This window comes from Thalassophryne amazonica, chromosome 13 (genome assembly GCF_902500255.1).
Source record: "Thalassophryne amazonica chromosome 13, fThaAma1.1, whole genome shotgun sequence".
In the NCBI taxonomy this organism is placed as follows: domain Eukaryota; kingdom Metazoa; phylum Chordata; class Actinopteri; order Batrachoidiformes; family Batrachoididae; genus Thalassophryne; species Thalassophryne amazonica.
Window position 1 is genome coordinate 16,815,822 of NC_047115.1, and position 16,424 is coordinate 16,832,245.

Sequence of the window (16,424 nt, forward strand, 5' to 3'; positions counted from 1 at the left end):
AAAACAGTGGGCGTCTTCTTCAAAAGCCGTCTAAAATGCGGAGCTGTCAGTGTGTGTGTGTGTGTGTGTGTGTGTGCGCGCGCGGAGTCAACAGGCTGGAGGCTGGGAGGGAGGGGGTGCGTGAGGGAGATTCCTGAATGCAGGCGCGACGCGTTACAGTCTGAGAACCATCAGTGCGCATCGAGCGCGGAACAGAGAGGATTTTAACCTGAGTGAACAAGTTTAAAAAAAAAAAAAAAAAAAAAATGTGAAGCTGCCTTTACTTCTCTCTGAAGTTTCTCTAAAGGTGTGATTCTGCCGTTACCATCCTGTTCACACCATGTGCACGTGTATACTGAATTTATGAGATCATGAGATGAAATAAACGGTCAAATAGCTTTAAAAACATATTTAAAAAATGAGAATATATGAATGAACTGAGCCACAAAAACAAAACAAAAAACCCCTGACATGGAGAAGCTGTGGTGATGTTCAGATGCACAGATCACAAAAAGCAGGTGAGAACTCTGAACTTTAACAGCTGTTACTTTCCAAAGGTATGTATTTGTTCAATATGGGCTTAATGCAGTGTTTAAGCACAAAACGTAACTGAAGAGGAGAAACAATTTCAGAAATGCAACAGAAACCACAATTCAGAAAAAGTTGGCACTGTATGTAAAATGAAGATAAAAATAAAAATGTTGCACCATTCCCAGTTTCTTCACTCAGAAGCCAAATGTTCTTCCAGAGTTGTGTAATTATACTACAATAGTAGAATATAAAGAAGGGAGAAAAAAAAAGAAAAAAAAATAGACAATATATTCGTCAATCGCAATTATTTGTCTGACAATTAATCGTCTCCAGAAATTCCTAATCGTGACAGCCCTACTTGAGATCAGAGCGCAAAAAGCTTGAGGATTTTTGAAATGCGGTGTTTTCTGTATCAATTTTCTATTGCGATAATTGGGTTTTGCGCAAAACCAGAGGTAATAGAATTATAATATTATTTTGGTTGGTGGTGTGCCGCAGGATTTTGTAAATATAAAAAGGGTGCCGCGGCTCAAAAAAGGTTGAAAATCACTGCCTTAAATCAATAGAAAATAGCTGTTATTCCACAGAAACTTTGCTTCTGTGATCAGGACAATATTTTGAAATTTGTCTGTTTTCAAGAATATTCTCGATTCGCCTTCACTACTACCGAGTAGTCTTCTAGAATATTCTTTAACTGCTAGAACTGTCCAGAATTTTCTAGAAGTTTCCAGAATTATCTAGAAAGTTCAAGAAACTTTTAGAACTTTCTAGAACGTTAAAAAAAAAAAAAAAAAAAAAAAAAAAAAAATCAAAGTTTGTGCTGAATGTAGTCATTTTTCCATAGACTTTAGACATAAGCAGTTGAAATATGACACTTAGAAGCCAGGAACAACAATTGTGTTACATAGTGTAATTGATGAAAAAATTAATTAGAAAGCTCATATTCAGCATATTCAAATGAAGGTATCAAAAAGTACTGCAGTATTAAATAAAGTAAAGCATGTTCTTGATTGCAGAGCACTACATACTCTATTGTTCATTGGTTGCACCCTACTTGACTTATTGCGCTGAAGTTTGGGGCAACAATTACAAAACTACATTGCAACCATTATTCATTCTTCAAAAAAAGAGCATTAAGGACAATTCATAATGCAGGTTATCGAGACCACACCAACCCACTGTTCATTAAATCTCAAATATTAAAACTTAACGATATGATTTCGTTCAAGACTGTTCAATTAATGGACAAAGTGAAAAATAAAGAAGTGCCATTAAGAATTCAAGAATATTTTACTGAGAGAGAAGGAAAATATAATTTACGGGGCTTGTATCATTTTAAAATTGCTGGCGCTCGGACGACCAGGAAAGGTTTTTGTGTCTCCATGTGTGCCAAAAGATTATGGAATAACCTGACCGATGAACTCAAACGATGTCCAAATATCAATCAGTTTAAAAAATTATGTTTTCAAGATATCTAATGAAGTACGATGAGTTTTGTATTGTCAGTTGTAATTGTGAACTTGTACAGTAACATTCATTTGTGTATGTGCATGTATGTATATATGTGTGTGTGTAATTATGTATGTATGTGTAGGTGTATGTATACATGTTTATGTATGTAAATATGTATGTAGACGAAGACATGGTGTTCACTTGATATGTTTATGATAATGGGATTTGAGTTTGTGTTGTTAAATGTGTTTGTAGCATGGCCCAAGCAGAAGGTCACTCCTTAGAGTCTGGTCTGCTTGAGGTTTCTTCCTCAATACATCAGAGGGAGTTCTTCCTTACCACTGTCGCCTGTGTGCTTGCTCTGGGGGTAGGTAATGTGTATACATGTATGTACGAGGTCTGTTAGAAAAGTATCAGACCTTTTTATTTTTTTCAAAAGCCTGATGGATTTGAATCACGTGTGCCTGCATGAGCCAACCTTGAACCTTCGTGCACATGCGTGAGTTTTTTCATGCCTGTCGATCGCGTCATTTGCTTGTAAAAGCAGCCTTTGTGTGAGGATGGGTGGAGTCTCTCGTCGTTTTTTCTTTGCAAGGAAATTGGTGGAACGACTGGAGCAGCGCGACTGCATCAAATTTGTGCCAGAAACTGGGCGACAGCCAGGTGGAAACCATTCGGATTATTCAGACGGCTTTTGGTGACGATCCTCTGGGCATCACACAGATTAAGGAGCGGTACAACCGCCACCGTGTTGAAGCCTCACAGGACATGTTGTGACATGCTCACCTCTTCCACCATTCGGAAGATTCAGACGGCTTTCGGTGGCTTTTCAGTCGTGTGACTAACCTAGAAATTGTGGAGGAGGTGGGCATGTCACAACGTCCTGTGAGACTTCAACATGGTGGCGCTTTTGCTCCATCATCAGCTTCGTGCCAAAGCCATTGGCATGAATTTCGCTGCAACTCTCTTCATGGCCAAATCTTCTGTCACAGTGGAATGTGCCGAAAAAGTGCTGATGTCCACCTCTTCCGCAATTTCTCGGATAGTCACACGACGGTCCCACATCGCCACAGCGTTCACTTTGGAAATGATCCGGTCATTTCAGCATGTTGATGGCTGATTGGAGCGTGGCACACTCTCCACCGTTGTGCGGATGTCTTTAAACCGGCTGTACCGCTCCTTAATCTGTGTGATGCCCAGAGGATCATCACCAAAAGCCGTCTGAATAATCCGAATGGTTTCCACCTGGCTGTCGCCCAGTTTCTGGCACAATTTGATGCAGTCGCGCTGCTCCAGTCATTTCGCCATTTCCTTGCAAAGAAAAAACGACGAGAGACTCCACCCATCCTCACACAACGGCTGCTTACAAGCAAATGACGCAATGGATAGGCGTGAAAAAATTCACGCATGCGCACGAAGGTTCAAGGTTGGCTCATGCAAGCACACGTGATTCAAATCCATCAGGTTTTTGAAAAAAATAAAAATGTCGGATACTTTTCTAACAGACCTCGTATGTATATATGGGGTGGGCGATTATAAGCTTTGCTTATACTCACCCCCTTTTTGGTCACACATGTCACTGTGGAATTGTCTTGTATATCAGTTTTTGTTATTGATAAGTTGTGTGCCAAATGAATAAGTTCAAAGTTCAAAAGATTACAAAAAGGACTAACTACACACAAAGGCCCCACAGCCCAGTCACAGACGAGGTGCTACATGTTTCACCATAAACACTGGAGAACTGTTTTTTGTCACGATGGGCAAACACACAAACATATCCACTGCACACTCCCGTCGTCTCCTAAAGGTACAGTAAAGGTACCTTAACACCTGCACAAATTTGATCCCCGCAGAGTAAACTTGTTGTAAACTGTGTGCATGAGCTGTGTGAGGCTGCGTGCAAATGCGCAAAGAAAATTGTGAAATGTTCAAAATCTCTGGCACGCACTAATTTTCTGAACTACATGTGAACATTGTGTAATCCTTTCGAAAACACTGTCACTGTGAGTCAATGCGTCTCACTGCTGTAGCGCATCTGAACGTTTATGACGAGATGCTACATCCACGTTAAACATAATTTTACAGATACATTATTAAACTCATAAACAATAAAAATGCAACTGTTTTACCAAGACATTAAAATATTATAAATAATTACCATTGAGACAAGATTCTAAATGCGTTCCACACAAGAAAAGCTGCAGCTGTAGATAATTTCTCTGCGATTCTGGGAGCGATAAGAGAATGGTTTCATCAGCCAAATTCATCATCTGCTATTAAATAATTATTTTATAGAACGCGGAGCCCAGCGGCACTAAGCGTGGCATGCACCGGGACAAAGGGGGTTGCATTGGCACGATGAATGGCGCGACAGTGCAGGGATTAAATTCATGCAACTGTGAAGGCGGCTTAAATTTCTCTGACAGCCAGAGCATTCACGGCCACCCTCGATGCCTGTCCAGCCGGTTACAATCACTGGCACCACCCACGTCTTCCTAAGTAACACACTTGATGCAAAGTCAGTCCAGTGACACAAAGATTCTCCATATGGAAGGATACCTTCAGCAGCAAGACTGTTCCACTCGGACTACCCACACAAACATCTACCAGTAATCTGGATATCATATGAATCATAATCTGACATAAATTATTCATCACATAAAGAGTTAGTTTGTTTTGCATAGTTTGTCTTAACTCACTTTATCTTCTTGCCAACAAAGATGAGGACTTTATCATGTGGCAGCATGTTTCTGATGAAGTCGAACACATATGATTTTTTCTCGTCTTCAAGGACAATTAACACTTTTTGTTCAACGCTGTTAACTGCCTGAGAAAACAAAAAAACAAGTGTGCAAAAATAAATTCCAGACAGCAAAAAGAAATTCTTAACATTTATTCTGTACAAAGAGTCTCTGCAAACAGTCATGCGACCAACCAGTGACTTGACAGAAACAAGTTGGACAATGCTCCATTTGCCTAAACAATTAACTCCCCCTGCTGCACAATCAGTATAATAGATATTTAAATGACATCCAACTCTACAATTACCCTTCAACCCACCCCTTCCTGCAAAAGAGGTATTAGTTAACTAAGCAAACTAGTGTTAGTCTGTTCATTTTAATGTGTTCCACTCACCGCTAAATCCAGGGTTCCTACATAAACCATCATGGGGTTCTTCAGATAGGACTTGGCCAGTCGTCTTACACCTGTAGGCCAGGTGGCACTGCAACAGATCCCAAAAAAACTTTACAATTACTGCACAAGCATTTAAAACAAACATGTTACCACCAAACGCATGCACAGAACGAAACAAACACTCCCAGAGTGAACTGCCAGGATAGAACGTCTAATTCTCAGACATATGTGCTACCTCTAAAACAGTGTTGTGCAACTTGTTTGGTATTTCAATAAACCTGGTCATGACAGTCTGTCTGTCAGGGCGGATGTCCAGCAGAATCTTCATTATCTGTGGTTCAAAGCCCATGTCCAGCATACGGTCAGCCTCGTCCAGCACCTTCGCATAACCATTATAGACATTACATAACTGCAACTACAATCTTACAAAACATTAAAAACAAGCACAAGTCTCAAAATAAATAAATAAATAAACTGTGCTTGTACAAAAGATCTGCAGGCTTGTTTACAGACATAAGGAAACTGCAAGATTAACATGCGCTTACTGGAGTGACCAATACTTGTACAGTTGTGGTCAGATGTAAGACAATGTGCAGAAATAATGTACAAGATACATCTCTAAGAGAAGGAGGGTTGGGGAAATAAGGAAACACCCTAGACCTTTCCAAATGGTCTTCCTAAAGTCCTAACCTCAGTGCTACAGAAAATATCTGGACTGTGCCTCAAAGTCAGGTCTATACCAGGACTTCAATACAATTACCTGAACTCTACAATACTACAAGGAAATGTGGTAAAACGTCCAACCAGAAATCTTTCAGAACCCGGTCAAACATTTGATCAAGGTGAAACTTGCTGCTAAGGGACATTAATCCAAATAATCATTTCAAACCTGTGGCTATTTTAGAGAAAAAAAAAAAAAATTCAAATTTGTGCACCAAATTCAAATTTTATTTTTTTTTTGGGGGGGGGGGGGCACTAATTCTATCCTTGTGGAGGAACACCTAAAAAAAAAATCAGTTAAGGCCAACAATGCCATCACACTAGGGTCAGTGAGTGTATGTAAAATTCTGACCACAACTGTGCACATTCAACATTATGAGAAAATTACAAAAGGGGTCACCAAAATTTAGGAAACATATTACAGACTAAATATTCACACAATATTCATCTCCACCACTCTCACAAAAAACAGACACACAGCTGACCAAGTAAGTAATGGAACGAAGATTGATCAGTTCGTTCATCTGAAGATCGTTTAGTCGGCCTGGTGTGGCGATGACAATGTCCACGCCACCCTTCACTGTTGTGACCTGGCCCCTCCTGTCACCACCACCATAGATACAGATACTGAGAGAAACAACAAAGTTAATTTGAAAGACTCTTCTTTGTAGTTTTACCATTCAGGTGGAGAGCACCAAGACGCCAGGCTCTTCTGAGATCCTGACTGAGTTCAAATGGAAAAAAAAAAAAAAAAAAAAACACACAACAAAAACAAACAAAAACATAAACACTACTGCCCTGTCTATTTTGGGCAACGCATCTTCCAGTGCCACTGTTCTACACCACTTAGTCCATGAGCCAGACAAAGAAATTTTAACCCAGTTGGTACTACTTAAGGTGGAAAACACCACCTACAATCCAGCTTTAGCGCACTATGGCTTAGACAGAAATGTAGGATAACCATCCTATGGTGGAATCTGTAGCCAGGTAGGGGTCAAAGAAGGATTACAAGGGAGTCAAAATTTAATTTGATTTCTTAAAAAGACCTGAAATTTCAGCTACAATTTGCCAGAAGGTACATCTGAGATGCAAGCCTAGATTTAATGTTTTGGTGAAAGAAAATCCTCCTCTATTCACCTTATTCAGGAAGCCAGGGTGGGCGGCTCCATTTTGTCAAGCAACTTCTGGTTTGCTACTGTGTCTGACGATTAGCTACATGGGAACACAGTACACTAGAAGTGTCCAAACATGAGCAGCATTAATTGTTCAGTTTGTGGGTGCCACAACATCTGGAAGAAGAGGAAACTATCGCTTTCAGAATGATGTTTTGAACATGGAAAGGAGAGCTCTGAGTGCTGTGGACCAGCATTTAACTTGTTCCCTCCTCTATTGAAAGACGAGGATCTCCAGTGCTGGATAAAGGCGTTGAATTTGAAAAATCCACCAAACGTCCCTATGTCTGTTCTTTTCATTTTATGGAGAAAAACAAACCCATACACTGGATCCTTACCCAGAGAAATGGTTGGACTACAATGCTCCATTGAAAAAGCCATAGCGGATGCTAGGGAGACAAACAGGTAAGCTGTGTTTGTAGCGTTAGCTACTATCTAATTTACTCATTTTCTGGCGTTTGATAACAATCAAGCACTGCATGAAATAACACCATACGTATATTAACGTTACGTAACCTTGGCATTACGGTGGTACTACTTGTCAGGTAGTATTTGCAGTTCCTCATAACCAAACCGTCCACGCCGAGTGACCAGGTAGTTAATAATCGATGGCCACTTTTTCATGTCATCTTTCCACTCTGTTATGACCCGTGGGTGAGCCAGAGTCATTCCTTTTGAGCTTTTCAAAAAGGTTTTTTTTTCTATATTGAAGAAACTGCTCTGCGGATGTCCTAAGACGAAACGGAAATGCCTCTGTTGTAAAAGTGAGTGGGGCTGAATAAGGTGAATACCACTTCATCATGAAGCTGTATAACTGGGGATACAAAATGCTAACAGGCACTGTGCACAATTTCTCCAATTACAGCCAGAGAAGACCATAGCCTCTTCTGGGTTGTCTGGGTGTCTTTCCTCACTCTTCTTCTTGCACAGTCACTCAGTTTTTGAGAACTGTCTACTCCACACAGATTTACCAGAGCGTCAGTGTTTGTATTAGTTCATAACCGATGTAAATGAAGTCCAACACAGATTCAGTGACTTGGAAATGTTCATGTATCCATCCCGAATTGTCTGAAGAAAACTGGCAATAATTAAGGATTATTAACCTCGCTTGCTCCGCGTGTACAAAAAACACCAAAGTCTAATATTCCCATACAGACAGAGCAAGTGAGGTTAGTAATTTATTATAAGGCTGTTCGGAGCTGTGTTTTCATCTGGATGTTCTTCATTTTCCATGTCCACTTCAAGCTCGTTTGCTGTTAATTCTTCCAATTCAAACTTGTCAGTGTAATAAAATTCACTCCGTGAATAGTCCTCTTCGTCGCTTATGATTTCTTTGTTTGCTTCTTGTTTTGTTTCATTTCACGCCGTGAAAATTGTAAACAAAGTCAGAAATTTGACACGTGATCCGGGCCAATTTTCATGATAATGGTCTGATATGGGAAAATATCATACCGGAAATCAGCCAATCAGAGCATGCCTACTGTTGTAGCCATATAATAAAACTGATTATTTACAAGTTATTTATACCAAAGGGGCCCATTACTTATTCAACCCATCATCTTGGCTTTTATATTTTAATTTATATCATGCTGCAGAGATTTGCTTTAAGTTTAAGATCATTTTAATCAATCAATTCTTAATCAATTTTATTTATATAGCGCCAAATCACAACAAACAGTTGCCCCAAGGCGCTTTATACTGTAAGGCAAGGCCATACAATAATTACGGAAAAACCCCAACGGTCAAAACGACCCCCTGTGAGCAAGCACTTGGCAACAGTGGGAAGGAAAAACTCCCTTTTAACAGGAAGAAACCTCCAGCAGAACTAGGCTCAGGGAGGGGCAGTCTTCTGCTGGGACTGGTTGGGGCTGAGGGAGAGAACCAGGAAAAAGACATGCTGTGGAGGGGAGCAGAGATCAATCACTAATGATTAAATGCAGAGTGGTGCATACAGAGCAAAAAGAGAAAGAAACAGTGCATCATGGGAACCCCCCAGCAGTCTAAGTCTATAGCAGCATAACTAAGGGATGGTTCAGGGTCACCTGATCCAGCCCTAACTATAAGCTTTAGCAAAAAGGAAAGTTTTAAGCCTAATCTTAAATGCAGAGAGGGTGTCTATCTCACTGATCTGAATTGGGAGCTGGTTCCACAGGAGAGGAGCCTGAAAGCTGAAGGCTCTGCCTCCCATTCTACTCTTACAAACCCTAGGAACTACAAGTAAGCCTGCAGTCTGAGAGCGAAGCGCTCTATTGGGGTGATATGGTACTATGAGGTCCCTAAGATAAGATGGGACCTGATTATTCAAAACCTTATAAGTAAGAAGAAGAATTTTAAATTCTATTCTAGAATTAACAGGAAGCCAATGAAGAGAGGCCAATATGGGTGAGATATGCTCTCTCCTTCTAGTCCCTGTTAGCACTCTAGCTGCAGCATTTTGAATTAACTGAAGGCTTTTCAGGGAACTTTTAGGACAACCTGATAATAATGAATTACAATAGTCCAGCCTAGAGGAAATAAATGCATGAATTAGTTCATTAGTTTCAGCATCACTGAGACAAGACCTTTCTAATTTTAGAGATATTGCGTAAATGCAAAAAAGCAGTCCTACATATTTGTTTAATATGCGCATTGAATGACATATCCTGATCAAAAATGACTCCAAGATTTCTCACAGTATTACTAGAGGTCAGGGTAATGCCATCCAGAGTAAGGATCTGGTTAGACACCATGTTTCTAAGATTTGTGGGGCCAAGTACAATAACTTCAGTTTTATCTGACTTTAAAAGCAGGAAATTAGAGGTCATCCATGTCTTTATGGATGTAAGACAATCCTGCAGTTTAGCTAATTGGTGTGTGTCCTCTGGCTTCATGGATAGATAAAGCTGGGTATCATCTGCGTAACAATGAAAATTTAAGCAATGCCGTCTAATAATACTGCCTAAGGGAAACATGTATAAAGTGAATAAAATTGGTCCTAGCACAGAACCTTAGTCTGTGAAGAAGATTTCCCATTTACATGAACAAATTGTAATCTATTAGATAAATATGATTCAAACCACCGCAGCGCAGTGCCTTTAATACCTATGGCATGCTCTAATCCCTGTAATAAAATTTTATGGTCAACAGTATCAAAAGCAGCACTGAGGTCTAACAGAACAAGCACAGAGATGAGTCCACTGTCTGAGGCCATAAGATCATTTGTAACCTTCACTAATGCTGTTTCTGTACTATGATGAATTCTAAAACCTGACTGAAACTCTTCAAATAGACCATTCCTCTGCAGATTTTAGAAATTTTTATATCGAGACACCTGATTTTGTATTTGAAATGCAATAAATTAAGATGTGTGAGGCACCAAGGGGCAGGACACTGTATGTAGACTGGTTTGTGTCTTTCCAAATCATGTCCAATCAAATGAATTTACCCTGAATACTTATGTACAACCCCTGGCAAAAATTATGGAATCGCCGGGCTCGGAGGATGTTCATTCAGTTGTTTAATTTTGTAGAAAAAAAAGCAGATCACAGACATGACACAAAACTAAAGTAATTTCAAATGGCAACTTTCTGGCTTTAAGAAACACTGTAAGAAATCAGGAAAAATAATTGTGGCAGTCAGTAACAGTTACTTTTTTTGACCAAGCAGAGGGAAAAAATATGGAATCACTCAATTCTGAGGAAAAAATTATGGAATCATGGAAAACAAAAGAACGCTCCAACACATCACTAGTATTTTCTTGCACCACCTCTGGCTTTTATAACAGCTTGCAATCTCTGAGGCATGGACTTAATGAGTGACAAAAAATACACTTCATCAATCTGGCTGCAACTTTCTCTGATTGCTGTTGCCAGATCAGCTTTGCAGGCTGGAGCCTTGTCATGGACCATTTTCTTCAACTTCCAAAGGTTTTCAACTGGATTAAGATCCAGACTATTTGCAGGCCATGACATTGACCCTATGTGTCTTTTTGCAAGGAATGTTTTCACAGTTTTTGCTCTATGGCAAGATGCATTATCTTGAAAAATGATTTCATCATCCCCAAACATCGTTTCAATTGATGGGATAAGAAAAGTGTCCAAAATATCAACGTAAACTTGTGCATTTATTGATGATGTAATGACAGCCATCTCCCCAGTGCCTTTACCTGACATGCAGCCCCATATCATCAATGACTGTGGAAATTTACATGTTCTCTTCAGGCAGTCATCTTTATAAATCTCATTGGAACGGCACCAAACAAAAGTTCCAGCATCATCACCTTGCCCAATGCAGATTCGAGATTCATCAATGAATATGACTTTCATCCAGTCATCCACAGTCCACGATTGCTTTTCCTTTGCCCATTGTAACCTTGTTTTTTTCTGTTGAGGTGTTAATGATGGCTTTCGTTTAGCTTTTCTGTATGTAAATCCCATTTCCTTTAGGCAGTTTCTTACAGTTCGGTCACAGACGTTGACTCCAGTTTCCTCCATTCGTTCCTCATTTGTTTTGTTGTGCATTTTCGATTTTTGAGACATATTGCTTAAGTTTTCTGTCTTGACACTTTGATGTCTTCCTTGGTCTACCAGTATGTTTGCCTTTAACAACCTTCCCATGTTGTTTGTATTTGGTCCAGAGTTTAGACACAGCTGACTGTGAACAACCAACATCTTTTGCAACATTGCGTGATGATTTACCCTCTTTTAAGAGTTTCATAATCCTCTCCTTTGTTTCAATTGACATCTCGTGTTGGAGCCATGATTCATGTCAGTCCACTTGGTGCAACAGCTCTCCAAGGTGTAATCACTCCTTTTTAGATGCAGACTAATGAGCAGATCTGATTTGATGCAGGTGTTAGTTTTGGGGATGAAAATTTACAGGGTGATTCCATAATTTATTCCTCAGAATTGAGTGAGTCCATATTTTTTTTCCCTCTGCTTGGTCTTAAAAAGTAACTGTTACTGACTGCCACAATTATTTTTCCTGATTTCTTATAGTGTTTCTTAAAGCTAGAAAGTTGCCATTTGAAATGACTTTAGTTTTGTGTCATGTCTGTGATCTGCTTTTTTTCTACAAAATTAAACAACTGAATGAACATCCTCCGAGGCCGGTGATTCCATACTTTTTTGCCAGGGGTTGTACATGTGATTTCTTTGTTTTTGTTTAAATAAATTTCCAAAAATCTCAAATGTTTTTCACATTGCCATTATGGAATATTGTGTGTAGAAATTTGAGGAGGTGGGAGGGGGGACTCTGTCCATTTTGGAATAAGACTAACATAATAAAATGTGGAAAAAGTGCAGCTCTGAATACTTTCTGGATGCACGTGTTACCCTGTAACATAACTAAGCATTACAGATAATGCAAGCTATTCCTTTTTAGCACCTTAACCAATAACTTGCATCACTTTTCACCAAAATTGAGCAACTTTAATTTTTGACCCATATACAAGTTGAAATTGAACTTTACCATTATTTTTGCTGTTATTACCGCATAACATTCAGTTATAGATGGTCCAAACTATACCTTTTGGGAATCTTTATGATCAGTCAAATAATGTGGCACATTTTTCAATATGACTGGAGCATTTTTAAAATTTGACCCAATAGTAATCCATTGATTCCTACCTGGCTACAACTGCCACACTGGGATGGTAATCATACATTTGTTTTTAGGCCATGGTACACTGAGGCTGGATTGTAAACATTGTTTGGCCACGTCAAGTGGTACAGACAACCTGCTTGGCCCATGGACTAATCGCTGAGGCTCGATATTCTACTCAAGTAGTTCTATTCTCTTTGAGAGAGAGAGATTATACTAAAAGTACATTATGTGGCAGATGGTAATCAGGATGTTCAATAAGAAATTTATAACCTCACCCTACCCTGTAGTCAACACAAAAGACTGATGATGGACGGACGGAGACACACACCTTTTTAAATCAGAGAGCGCTATGGAACCAGTGATGTGGCTGTTACCTGATAAACCCTTCAGCAAAAGCAGAGTTTGACTCATTTGTTTTTAGAATGTGTAGTCCTTTGATGGACTCTTACTTTATGAAGTGCCAAAGTCATTTTTCTCCTCCACTGTTGCCCTGTTTGTGCAACAACTCAATCAAGATGACGCAGAAGCTCTTAGCCAATCACTGCATGATGGTTAGTTTAAGAACATGACCGCACCCTCCGAGCATCACACCAGACAAAGATGGAAATTTTCACCAGTGCACGGTGTGTGCACAGCAGCCACACACCACATCTACCGTTACAAATGTTTCCACTTGTTTCTGCACTGACAAGGACAAACTGAACTACAGACTAAACGAGTAGATTATTGCTGCAAAGCAGACTTAAACACTTTAGTTGGAAATAACCCTTTCATGCAGTGGGTTAACGTTATTCCTTTCCTGCATGCAGTCAGCAAGCAGTAGCTCATTGCTCAATGGAGAAGGTTGATTCTGCTTCCAGTAAGAAATTAGTGGTTTTCTACTTCCTCTATTACAGAAACGGGAATCCCAGAACAGCCCGATTAAACTTCAATTCCAAAACGCTTGTGGTCCCAACCATATACATTAAAAAAAAAAAAAAAAAAGGGGGGGGGGGCAGTTACAGTGGCTTTAGGAATAACATCTGGCTGTCAAACATCAGCCAACCCATACCAGCACCCTCATATAAAAATATGTTGGCAATGGGAGATGTGAAAGAAGAAAGAGGTTTACTTTGAAATAAATATCTAAAAAGGTTTGTATGTACAATACTCGTTTTCTAAATTTTCCAAATTTCGTTTCAGTGAACACTATATAGATCTCAATACCAAGCATCACATGACAATGTTGGTAATCATTCTTGAACCTTTTATAGCCTTTGTAGCGGTACTTGTTGCACTCTGCTTCAATCTGCAGGGCCAGCTCTCTGGTGGGTGTCAGCACCAACATACCCGGACCACCCCGCTCTGCTCTAGGTCTGCCAAGAAAATTAAATCCAGAGTAAAAACCATGACCATATTACTCTTAGTCCTTTTGGCACACACAACAGGAGTTAGTCCAGTTTCTATATATACATACAGTGCGTCCAGAAAGTATTCACAGGGCTTCACTTTTTCCACATCTTATGTTACAGCCTTATTCCAAAATGGAATAAATTCATTTTTTCTTAAAATTCTACACACAATACCCCATAATGACAATGTGGAAAGTTTTTTATTTTTATTTTGTAAGTGTATTAAAAAAAAAAAAAAGGAAAGAAAACACACACAAAATAACTAAAATCGCAGGTATATAAGTATTCACAGCCATGAAGCTCAAAATTAAGCTCAGGTGCATCCTGTTTTCACTGATCATCCTTGAAATGTTTCTACAGCTTAACTGGAGTCCACCTGGGGTAAATTCAGTTGATTGGACATTAATAAGAAACACACACACACACCTGTCTACATATAAGGTCCCACAGTTGACAGTGCATGTCAGAGCAGAAACCATGCATGAAGTCAAAGGAATTGTCTGTAGACCTCTGAGTCAGGATTGTCTTGAGACACAAATCTGGGGAACGGTACAGAAACATTTCTGCTACTTTGAAGGTCCAAATAAGCACAGTAGCCTCCATCATCTGTAAACAGAAGTTCAAATCGACCAGGAGTCTTCCTAGAGCTGGCCACCCGTCTAAACAGAGCAATCAGGCCTTAGTTAGGGAGGTGCCCAAGAACCAGATAGTTACTCTGTCAGAGCTCCAGCATTCCTCTGTCGAGAGAGGAGAACCTTCCAGAAAGACAACCATTTCTGCGCAATCCACCAATCAGGCCTATATGTTAGAGTGGCCAGACGGAAGCCGCCCCTTAGTAAAAGGCACATGGCAGCCCACCTGGAGGTTGCCAAAAGCCACCTGAAGGACTCTCAGACCATGAGAAACAAAATTCTCTGGTCTGATGAGACAAAGATTGGACTCTTTGGTGTGAATGCCAGGCGTCATATTTGGAGGAAACATGGCACTAGCCCTACAGTGAAGCATGGTGGGGGCAGCATCGTGCTGTTGAGATGCGTTTCAGCTGCAGGAACTGGGAGACTAGTCAGGATTGAGGGAAAGATGAATGCAGCAATGTACAGAGACATCCTGGATGAAAACCTGCTCCAGGGCGCTCTTGACCTCAGACTGGGGCGACGGTTGATTTTTCCGCAGAACTCTGTGAATGTCCTTGAGTTGCCCAGCCAGAGACCAGATCTGAATCTGACTGAACATCTCTGGAGAGATCTGAAAATAGTTGTGCACCGACGCTCCCCATCCAACCTGATGGAGCTTGAGAGGTGCTGCAAAGAGGAATGGACAAAACTGCCGACAGATAGGTGCACCAAGCTTGTGGCATCATATTCAAGAAGACTTGAGGCTGTAATTGCTGCCAAAGGTGCATCAAGAAAGTACTGAGCAAAGGGTGTGAATACTTATGTACGCGTGAGTTCTTAGTTTTTTTATTTTTAATAAATTTGCAAAAAAAAAAAATGTCATTATGAGGTGTAGTGAGTAGAATTTTGGAAAAAATGAATTTACTCCATTTTGGAATAAGGCTGTAACATAAAATGTGAAAAAGTGAAGCACTCTTAAAGGACAAATACAAATGGAGGACTCACACTGGCTGTCCATCCATGTGGATGAACCCAGGCAACAGGTAGGCCAGGGTTTTCCCTGTTCCCGTCTGTGCAATGGCTATGAGGTCCTCCCCACTCACCAACACTGGCCAAGCCTGAGACTAAAGCAGAAACAAATGAGAAACAGGTCCGAGTAAAAACAAAAAGTAAAAAGTGTTAGTCAGTACATGTACAATTCAGAGTCGTCAGACAGCAAAAATACAAATTATTTACCAAGTGAAAAATAACGTAAGTATCAAGGATTTGATGAAACTAAGAATAAAGAGGAGAGAACATATGTGGATTACTTTTAATTCAACAGGTTTTCTCAATAGCTATCCATCAAGGCAGGTTAGACTCCTGCAACCACAGGTATGCAAGGGGCAAATAAAGAAAAGTGCTTAAAATGGTTGGGGGTCAACAAGGCCCTGGTCAGGGGGTCTTCACTCTCCAGCAGCTGAGGGTTTTAGCCATGCTCATGCTCTCCAAAACCATTTTCTGCAGTGAAGTTACAAAATATCTGGCTTATAATTAAATTTAACTGCAACAAATAAAAATGTGAAAAGGCCAGTGACAATTTTTTTTTTTTTTTTTTTTAAAGTTTAATTGTGGATCATACATAGGACACAACCATATTGCATGCAACACTAACCAGACAGTTGTTTGAAATTATATTAAAATCACATGAGAATGGTTGCTTTGTTGTACAGGATATAAAACGCATGTACTCATGCACGGGATTCCATGCTAAAATTCTGAAAATACGAGGTCTGTCCAAAAAGTAATGTACCTTTTTATTTTTTTCAAAAACTATATGGATTTGAATCACGTGTGATTACATCAGC

The 16,424-nt window shown here is 39.9% G+C and overlaps 1 protein-coding gene across 1 annotated transcript in view; it reads right to left on the reverse strand.

Annotated features, from left to right (window-relative positions):
• ddx43 (DEAD (Asp-Glu-Ala-Asp) box polypeptide 43) overlaps positions 1 to 16,424 on the reverse strand; it is a 58,055-nt gene that overhangs the window by 5,449 nt on the left and 36,182 nt on the right. Inside the window, exons 7-12 of the mRNA XM_034185464.1 lie at positions 15,583 to 15,701; positions 13,817 to 13,927; positions 6,303 to 6,444; positions 5,376 to 5,476; positions 5,098 to 5,185; positions 4,662 to 4,789 (exon numbers count right to left, since the gene is read on the reverse strand). Coding sequence (XP_034041355.1) covers positions 4,662 to 4,789; positions 5,098 to 5,185; positions 5,376 to 5,476; positions 6,303 to 6,444; positions 13,817 to 13,927; positions 15,583 to 15,701 — 689 coding nt within the window. The remainder of the gene's footprint in view (positions 1 to 4,661; positions 4,790 to 5,097; positions 5,186 to 5,375; positions 5,477 to 6,302; positions 6,445 to 13,816; positions 13,928 to 15,582; positions 15,702 to 16,424) is intronic.